At 40.5% G+C, this 10,120-nt stretch overlaps 1 protein-coding gene across 1 annotated transcript; it reads right to left on the bottom strand.

Annotated features, from left to right (window-relative positions):
• Positions 1–805: 805 nt before the first annotated feature.
• On the bottom strand, positions 806–9,151 carry LOC127776493 (putative 1-phosphatidylinositol-3-phosphate 5-kinase FAB1C). The gene is made up of 11 exons (XM_052302882.1): positions 8,468–9,151; positions 7,631–8,380; positions 7,386–7,539; positions 6,961–7,299; positions 6,085–6,819; positions 5,669–6,000; positions 5,471–5,597; positions 4,685–4,843; positions 3,119–4,567; positions 2,762–3,028; positions 806–1,380 (listed from the first exon to the last, which is right to left on the bottom strand). The coding sequence occupies exons 1-11, from the start codon at positions 8,728–8,730 to the stop codon at positions 1,126–1,128; spliced, it is 4,830 nt and encodes a 1,609-aa protein (XP_052158842.1). The 5' UTR covers positions 8,731–9,151; the 3' UTR covers positions 806–1,125.
• Between the last annotated feature and the right edge of the window lie 969 nt (positions 9,152–10,120).

The raw sequence follows: 10,120 nt of genomic DNA on the forward strand, positions 1-10,120 counted from the left end.
CGAAAAACTTTGACCAGTACCTCTGTTTTTGCCACCCCCCTCCCTCCCCGGCCACAAGGTGTAGAATCAAGTGCCATCGCTGACCAATTTGAGCCGCCCCCAATTAAAATACAAACTAAAATAAAAAAGTATAGAAAAAAAGAAATTACCTATGGATAATATTATGTCAATGGCATTAAAATTTGTGAATTTTGGCATTTGGATAATAGTACCTCCGCCTTAAAATATATGGATTTTTCGGATTAGGCACGAGTAATAAGAAAGTTGGTGGAATTAAATAGAAAAATATTATGATTGGTTGAGAAGAAGAAAAGTTCGTGAAATTAAACAGAAAAATGTTATGATTGATTAGAAGAAAAGAATGTAAGTAATTCGAATGGTGTAAGGTTGTGATTGGTTGAGAAGAGAATGTAGGTAGAGAAATTGTTATATGTTAGGATAAATTTTGAAGGATACAAGTTGTTACGTTAAGGAGAGAGTATTATGTCTATGTACTATCAAAATTCAATTATGATTTTTTTTCAACTTAAGCTGTTTTCGTCAATTGGACGGGATCTTGCTACGACCACGATCGGTTTGGTAAACGACCTGCCCCAATCCTTCCCACGCACCTCCTCTCCCTTCCCGCGATCAGTCGTCGCCTACCAACCAACTACATAATGCTCTACCGACACCTCATAAAGCTCTCTCCTCCCCCACCCTACGCTACCGTCTCTCGTGCACGCACTTCACGACGACTTCGCCAGCAAGGGAATTGTACTCCAGAGCAACAGCTCAACCGACGACGAGAGCTCACAACATTGCCTTTGCAAAAAAAACAACTCGCGTATTTCCCATTCTTTATACAATTCCTGTTATAGTGTGGTAAAAAATTTACACGTATTGATCTCTAGGCTGCCTGGATTGATCGGCGTCAGCCCTCTCCAGGGAGCTCTCGATCCTGCCCGTTGTGACAAAAATAACATACACAAGGCACAATAGGATCGACTATTCTAACAAAAAAAAACGAAAAAAGAAAGTTAAGAAAAAGAAAACGAACGGCATGTTCTTCTCCCATCATTCCATTTTGCACTTGAACCGTCTGGATGCGTCTGATGCTTGGATATCTTCAATGGCATCGAGACATCAAGATGACCATTGGTCAGGGACAGTCAGGAAGTACCTCGACATGGCCTTCCTGAACCTCTTCTTGTACTGGTCTGGGGAAATGATAGTTGGGAGCACGTCTCTGGAGCCACCCAGGAACCCTGACGCCTTCACCCAGGTCTCCAGCTGCTTGTCCCAGGTGTACTGACGAAGGTAGTCGATGATTCCCATCACAAGCTCTTTGCTTTCTTCATCAATGCCAACTAATAGTGAGTAATCCATCACATCCACCGACTGAAAAAAAGAAAATGCAGGACAGAATGAGTAGATGTCATCCATGCTCGAGTAGAGGAAGGTACAACCTATGCAGCTTGGTGTTAGCAATTAGCACGATGCTACAGAAATTGTTCACCCGGATGGTTTGCACTTTTTTTTTATAAAAAAAAAGATTGCTTATGTATCCTGCATTTTGAAAACTACGCCACCGTTGTGAGGATTAGCAACAGGTTACGTGACGCTCAATTATCCATCGGCAATCAGGGTGTACCTTAACCAAGCCAAGGTTGTTGAAGGTCTTGCGATAGCATTAATGGCTAAGCCAATCCCAAACTGACTGGAGAATTGGCTAAGTAGGATCACTAATTGAGCAATAACTTTACTCACAGCTGCTAAAGGTGGCAATAAAATCAGCAACCAATCTAGCAAGTGGCTACAATGTCATAGCTTGGAAATAGAATGTGGACTACACACCTCCAAGGTCATTCATTGTTTTAAAAGAAAAAATGTGTAAGTTAAAGCTACATAAAGGGTTAAAAACTTCTATATTATTTTTTCTTCCTTCCCTGCCTACACCCATATAATCTTCAGTTCAAGCATGTGCTCCAATTCCAAAAAAACTCTCCCTAAGCTAATTTGGCAGCAGCCAAGCAAAGTACTGCTGACATAGTGTATTCATAGTTCTAAAAGTAAAAGTATAGGGACTTCATAAGATGGACAAAAATATTACAGTATCAAACTAACATAAACACTCCATAACTGATTTACACCAATTCTAGACTGTTTTCATATTATTTCACATGTTACAGTACTAATTGTGCAAAGTGGAAACAAGCAAATCACTTTTTAGTTCAGGCACATATCCTTTCTATTCTGCACTAAATGTTGCATAATTTATGAAGATCGACTGCACATCTCTTCAAAAGTTTCTTACTGTTCCCAGCAACAATATAACTAGGAAAGGGCACGGTATATAAATCTCAAAATAAATTGAAGAGACAACATCTTGTGAAAGAGACGATACTTATTTAATAGTGAATATTCACCATCCACTAAACAATTTTCAATTAGACTAAATCCTGAATTTGTGCTGTCCTCTAAGTTAATATCTTTTTAGTATCTAAAACATGCAATTGAGTTTGACCTTAAATTTTGCACATTTCCTCTTATCTCAGAATTTTAGTAACTTGTACACCTGATTTCCACAGAATTTGCAACATTTAGCCAATTTCAAAGGATGTACCCTTTGAATTCAGCTAGCTCCCACCAAACTTACAATTATAATTATTAAACAAATTTTAACAGTTTGCAAAATGATAGCCTTATGGAACTGGAAGCTCTATTTGCGTATGACTTTGAAGAAACATAGCATACAACAGCAGAAGTGCAAGTGACTTACCGCCAGAAAAGAAGTATCATTCCAGACAGCTCGCTCCAACCTTCGTTTTGCTTTGCTTCCGAGAAAAATGGGCTTTGTATGAAGTGTCTCTAATAGATTCAGATCTAAGAGAACTTTGTTGTTTCCTGATGTATCAGGATTGTAACGGGAGCGCAAAGAGCCTTTCAGGTCATATATTCTTGATATCTTCTTCTTGTAAAAAAGATTTTCCATGACCATTACATCCAACTTTAGTTCCTTGCCATCTCTCAAGTTCCTGGCAGCAACCTAGTCAAAAATACGTAGCGGTAAATTTCACATGTTTCAATCTCACATCATCTGACAGACACACGAATATAACAATAGAGAATCACAAACCTGGTAAAGACCAAGAACTTTAGCAAGGCACGTGGGGCTTCCTGAAGATACAGTTTCTGTTAAATATTTGAAGTACTCAGCTGCATAGTCCTCAAATGAATCTAGTTCCGTTCGGGTCACTTGCTTTATGACAAATCTGTCATCTAGTGTTTTGGCGAAGTATACATTACTCTTGCCACCTTGAGCACTCCATCTCTTGCATCGACTCAAAGAACGAATGTAGTAAAGCTCATCTGGACAGCACTTTCTTCTGATTGCATCAAATTGCTTTGCAAAATAACATGTTACAGAAAATTTAGCTTTATCCACAGAAATTGAATCGTCATCCTCAAAAGAAACTGTCAAATGAATATCCTTGGAGTCACTATTTCCAGTTCGAGGTTGGTCAGAACCATAGCTCCACGTGGATACATCTAATGAACTCCTAGAAGAGGAATCCTGATCCAAAGAATTTCCAACACTAAATCTGCCCAAGTCATTTTGCTGGTCCAGCAACGGCAACATGAATTTATGATAATCAGGAACAGTCATGGCATGGGCTATCATGCTGGATGGCTCATCATCGTAAATTGGAACAACAACATCTCCAGCATTTTGAAGAAGCAAACGACCTTCACCATGCATTATATCAGGAACTGATAGCTCAGTTTTGAATGTCGGGGACAAACCCCTGCCTGTTCTCTCAAGAGCTTTTGGAGGCTTTTGAGAATAAGCTCTTCTAATGATTCCGTCTGAGCCATCTACAGGTGATAACCTATTTTTGAAATTGATGGCAGAATCAAATGAATTGATTCTGATTGGTGCAATAACTCTCTGGTATGAGGGATCATCCACCAGAGAAGCAGGTACAACTGGAAGTGCCTCAATGCTACACTTTGATGGGTCATTAACAAGCTGACTAGAGCCGGTCCATGCTAAGTCAATTCTATCAGAAAGGTTGGTTGCAGAAGATCGTGATCTCTCAAATGTTTTTTCAAGCTCATCAGTCAGTATCCCATCATTCGGTCGTTCAGATGGGCCTGGAACAACTGAACTGGAATAGTCTTCAGCAGACTGCGGAGGTACTTCACCTTTAATGTCGGTTTTCAACCCAAAATGTGTCACAATTGTGTCAATTTGGTCTCCCCTGATCAATGGTTTTATACTATTTGCAGCCACCGTCAATGAACTTGACTGAGTATGTTCTAGTGAATTCTCCCAATTCTCATGTGTACCAGGAATCTCAACCTTTGATTTTTCTACAAAGCTTTCAGGAATCTTATCAAGACACTGCACGTCAGTTGGCACAGTATGACAGTTTTCCTTGGTAAGTGCCTGCATCATGTACAGTCTACGATCCCATATATGTGCATCAACTATAAGCTCTCTCCTCAGGCGATTGAGCTCAAGAATATCTATAGCCAGTTCAAGTGTATTCAGGTTTTCTGTGCTAGCAAACCTTGACAATACCTGAAAAATAATTTTGAACAGTCATCATAACAAATCAAACCTCCATGACAGCATTTATATAGTAACACATTGTACCGCTTAACAGAAACAATAAAACAATCTAGCAGTTAAACTTACATCATACTTCTTCCATTCAACTTTAATCAAATCCTTAAGATCAATAACATGTTTAGGCAAGCCTGTTTTCATGCTCATGTTTTGGGCTGAAACTATGTTTTCAATTGAGTCAAGTTTGTCGAATATCTCCTTGTAAAAGTACTCCTTCCTGCTGGCTACCTGCAAGTAAAGCCAAATAATTTGAATAGGTGAACAGATCACACACGCGCAAAAAAAAATGTTAATCTAAAATTTTAATGGTTTGTCTGTTCTGGCTTAACTTTATTATCTACTCCCTCTGTCCCATTTTAAGTGCAACCATAAGTTTCCGTGCCCAACTTTGATCGTCCGTCTTATTTGAAAATTTTTTATAATTAGCATTTTTGTTGTTATGAGATGATAAAACATAAATAGTACTTTACTCGTGACTTATGTTTTTAATTTTTTTTTTAAAAAAAATTTCAAATAAGATGAACGGTCAAAGTTGAGCGCGGAAAACCATGGCTGCACTTAAAATGGGACAGAGGGAGTAAGAAACTAATTTTGGTGGCTTATGGTCATCAATCAATAATCTAAGTTTGGTCTGCTTGTTATAGAATACACAGATTGGTAAAATTAAAAACATTAGCTTATATGGGAGTTGTGATAGAATTAGAAAAAGGTTGAGAAACCAAAAGAACCACTATTCCACATCATATTGCTTTAGGTGGGATTCAGCTACTGGAAAATCTAGTCTGTTTTCATCCAGAAACTAGACCAGATAGGCCCTAAAGAAAAAAAAACAAAACTAAATGTAAGCGAACATACATCAGCAGCATCTTTGATGATCCAATCTTGAGCCATTGGATAAGTGAAGTCCAGTACTGCGGGTGGCAAGTTCACGGAAAGAATATCCACAGGAGAATAGCGGAAGACAGCAACCATGCTTCCATACCTGTAGATGAAAATAATAACATTTTTTACATTGGCCTTGACTCAATTTTACCACAAGAAATAATCACATACCCATAAAAACGAAGGCAGTCCCTCTGAAGGGAATGTCCACAGGAGGCAACCCGGTTGGCCGTTGTGTGATTCGAAAAGCTAAGTTCCAAAAACTTCCCAAAAGAAAGTCCACGTGCCGCATCAGACATCACTACTCTTTGTGTTGCTGGAGGGATTCCATCTTTAGGTTTGCACCTGAGGCACCTGTGCCACATCCATATCTTCCCATCATTCTCCCCAGGTAACCTTACAGAGGCAAGATTTCTAACACTGATTGTGAGACTGCCTTGTCGATGGGTGTAGCATCGAACATGAGATTCTGCAGGTTCCTTGCAAGATTCACAGCACGAAATCTGCCAGCGAAGACCATATAAATTAATAAGGTAATAAAAGGTTTTTTTTAAAAAAAAAGAATAGAAGGAGGAAAAATGCTGCACCTGATTAAATAAATCTTCGCGGAAATATCTACCGAGTGGCTTATCAAAATTACCGTAGAACTTTATGCGAAAGAGCTGCGATTGCTTGCATACAACCCCTCTCTGAGGACATGCGATTGACAAGGACACTAAAATGCTTTGTGGATTATCAGATGTTGGGAAATATTCAATGTGGTTTTCATTATGGTCACGTACAGCTAATCCTGCATGTTCTTCATCTGATGTATTTTGCCAACCATTATCCAAGTCACTTTCAACTCTATGAAAACGTGGTCCCATTGGTGAGCTTTTGGATGTCTGAACAATAATGTCTGAAGGTGGTACACAACCCTTATCAAGGGAGGATCTTGGAGAACGAGGATATATACCATTAGTGACACCGATGTACTCTGCCTGATTTAAGTTAGGTCCCAGAAAAGATTTATCCGCACATAGCGGGTTTTCAGAATCATTAAGGCAATTTGCAGGCATGTTGCACCCATTATCTGAAGTTTTCTGACCAACAATTTGAAAATCGTTAAAATCCTGAAGACAGTAACTTGAGGAACAGTTCCCACCATCCACATGATTCTCAAGTGGAAGAGCTGAAATATCTGAAGGGATCTTTGGTAGTGTTGCACCCTCATCTGCAAGATATGAGGTCTCAAGTGATAGGTGATAGGCTGCAAATAGTGCAAACTGTAGAGCAAGTTTAACCCTCCTTAACTCTTCGTGGGATGTGCCTCTTAGAAGGATCTAGTAAAAAAACAAGGTGGTTTGATTATGTAAGTCACAAAACAAAGCATGAAGCCTTACATGATCATGGCAATTTACAATAGGTAATCAATATGTAACTTTGATGATCATTGAGTCAACAACGAACAGTATGATGCTTACCGTGCAGCCCAACCGTCTTGGACAACCATCAAAAAACATCAGTGTCTTGGCAGACTTCTTGTTTGCATTCTTTGGTGATGAAGACTCTGAAATTCGTTCAATCCAGAATGTTTGGCACTGTCCAAGCCTTACCGAAGTAACATTTTCAATGGATGAAGCAATTTGAGCACCTGTGCAGCGTGATATCCTTTCTAGAAGTGATCTCTTGACATTCAGAACTAAAGAGATATCTTTTGCAAGAAGCTGTTGAGCATATAGTGGCACGCTTTTTTCAACGAGCAAAACATGAGGTCGTTGGGCCTCTATTTTTGCAACTGCAATCTTAAGGTATTCCTTTTCCTGTAAAATCATAATTTAGAGTTCATCATTTACATGTTGAGAGCAATCAGATAATCACCTTAACTAGAAAATGGATGATGTGTAACCTGTTCAAGAATGCTGTTTATCGATGCTAGTTTGTTCGAAGCCTTTTGGTGTTCTAGTGCTCCCCCCAAAAGAAGCAATCTAGGGTTCTCATGCTTTGACACCATGCGTTTATGTTTTACATTCTTAGAACAAACTACACCTTTAATGAAAGTACTGCAAACAGATGAATACCATTTAGCCCCAGCAATAAAATGGCAAAGAAGGTCATGCAATTCTTATATACATGTTATTCATTAAGGCATACCTATCATTGGGATTCCCTGATGCTACACATTTGACTTTGACATAGTCCGTGGGATCCATGCTACCACCTTTACTTGTATCTGGCCTTACAAAGGTAGCCGCCTGCCATGCTAATGAGGATATTATGTCTGACCATACATCCACAGGATCAACGCCATGACCTTGGAGCAGCTGGGACACAAGAGCCCTGAAATGCCCATGCAAAGCATTCCTTAGGAACTCTTTATGGGCTATATTGTGTTTTCCTTTTATTCCCAGCGAATCATCTTCACCACCATGATCATGGTTAACACGTGTGAAGGTATTCGTATCACCAACATCATTGCCATCATAATCATCATCATCGTATTCAAAAAAACCATTTTCAAAGTCATCACCCTCGTCCTGAGGTGGTGGTGGATACCAAATGAGTCTGTTACTCTCAAAATCAATCGGTATCGAGGTATTGTTCTGCTGTTCATCACCGCAAACAGGTGAATCCACAAAGCTAGAATAATCGACATCTTCAGAGCCATGGACAGAATTCAAAGGGTAGACAGGAGAGTGGCAGCTCCTCCTGGAGGATGGACTTGTGTCTCCTAGTCCCAATCGTCTCACGGGACTATCTACCGGGCTCGAAGTCCCCAATCTGAAGGTGTACATCCTACTAATACTTGTGCTCACCGAATCTGTATCCGAAGTGTCCTGAGAAAACTCACTGTGCGGAGAGAAATACCGCTCCGAGTCATCACCATCTTCATAACCAACACTCCTATACATCCAGCAAACCTTATTCAGTGAGAATACTTTTTTCACGCTATATCCTCCTGGCTATGCATCAAAAAGCTAAATTTCTCACCTTGTCGAGCATCGGAGAGGACCAGGTGACGAGAGGCGCCGCCACCCGGCGTACCTCGACGAAGACGGCGTGGGGACGCGCTCCGGCGGGGACACCGACGGCCCATCCGTACCGTCACCACGCTGCTCCATGGCAGCGCCTCGGCCTCCGTTAATAGGCCGGAAGCCGAGGTCGCAGCGCTCGCCGCCTCCGCCGCCGCCGCAATCCGTCATCGCAAGGTCCGCAGTCCAAGAATCGTAATTCTGGACGACGGGAACTCCCATAAAAGCAGCAAGAACCGCCTAAAACGCTACCGGAGTAAGCCCAAATCAAGCACTTCTTGATCTCTCTCTCTCTCTCTATACTCTCTATAACCCACAAGAAGAAAAAATCCCACACCAAATCACAGCAAAAGCCAACCAGGCGAACGAAAAGGCTCACGAATCGTCAGAGGGGAACTAAAAGGGACCCCAGGGAGCGCCTAATCCTAGCGGTTCTTGGCGTCGGCGCAGCCGAGGCATTCCGTCGAACACGTGGGGCGCAGCAACGCAGCATCGCTCAATACTCCCCAATCCAGCACCAGCTGCGCGACTCGGGAAGCGTCGGAGAAGGGGAAATCGGCGGCGGCGGCGGGTTTCCGGCGGGTAGAGGTGGAGGTGGGGGAGAGGGAGGGGGAGGCACCACCCATGGGAGGAAGAAGGAAGCTTTTTTTGCTGGTGCGACAAGAATGAGGTAGATATAGAGAGAAAAGGAAAGGCGAGCGGGTAAGACGATTAAAAAAATAAAATTAAGTTTGGTGGGGTAGTAGAATTTTTTTTTATGGTTTTATCCTTCCTTTTTTAAAAATATATTTCTTTCCCTTTTTTTTATTTGTAATTTACCTTTTCCTTTGCTTTAATTGGTCAAAGCCAATGGGCAACGGACTTGTGTTCCTCTCGCTGGAAAAATCTGTGAAGGCATTTCCTTATTTCATTTGTCTTTTCCATCATTTCTTGATATATATAGAAGTATTAGGTCGCGAATCAATTTGTGGATTTGTGCTGGGTTTGTTTTTTTTTTTCTTTCTGTTCTGTATATACAGATTTTGTATCATTTGACATATCTTGTTCCCTATTGAGACTTGGCTACATGTGTGTGTGTTTTGCTTTATCTTGTACTCTTCGAGTTTGTGTCTATGGACTGCTGTTGTTCACAAATACCACCCATCCTAATCATACTGATAGTTTTAATTCAACATAAGAATTTCATTATAATGGAGAACTTTTAGATAATGACACTAGTTCATTTTTCAAATATCAATCTTATAAGTAGTACTCTTTAGAAAAAAAAGGTAGATGGATTCCCTTATCTCAATTGATTTGTATATTATGCACCGCAATAATGCAATTTTGCTGTGGTCTTCTCAAACATTATGTCCATAATAAAGTTTTATCATTACTACACCATCATTGCTCTAGATTACACTGAATTGATTTAGCCGAACATGACTAATTTGTGTCGCATATTAGCAAGCGTGCCATTCTTCCGGCGCTTCAACTCGTGCCATTCTCATTATCGTCGTCCTTCTGTCTCTAACCCATTTTCTATCCACGTACCTGTAAAATCCCTAGGTGGTCTCATTATCCAACCATGGTCATATTGTAAAATCAAAGTTGAACAATTAGTATTGGAGAT

This window comes from Oryza glaberrima, chromosome 6, assembly GCF_000147395.1.
Source record: "Oryza glaberrima chromosome 6, OglaRS2, whole genome shotgun sequence".
Classification (NCBI taxonomy): domain Eukaryota; kingdom Viridiplantae; phylum Streptophyta; class Magnoliopsida; order Poales; family Poaceae; genus Oryza; species Oryza glaberrima.

What these genes read in the sequence shown, in the direction of transcription:
- LOC127776493 (XM_052302882.1), bottom strand. Translation starts at nt 8,730, where the DNA reads ATGGGAGTTCCCGTCGTCCAGAATTACGATTCTTGGACTGCGGACCTT. An exon ending in TTGAATGGAAGAAGTATGAT is followed by an intron (nt 4,568 to 4,684) that starts GTAAGTTTAACT and finishes ATTATTTTTCAG; the next exon opens with GTATTGTCAAGGTTTGCTAG. An exon ending in AAGTTCTTGGTCTTTACCAG is followed by an intron (nt 3,029 to 3,118) that starts GTTTGTGATTCT and finishes ATTTTTGACTAG; the next exon opens with GTTGCTGCCAGGAACTTGAG.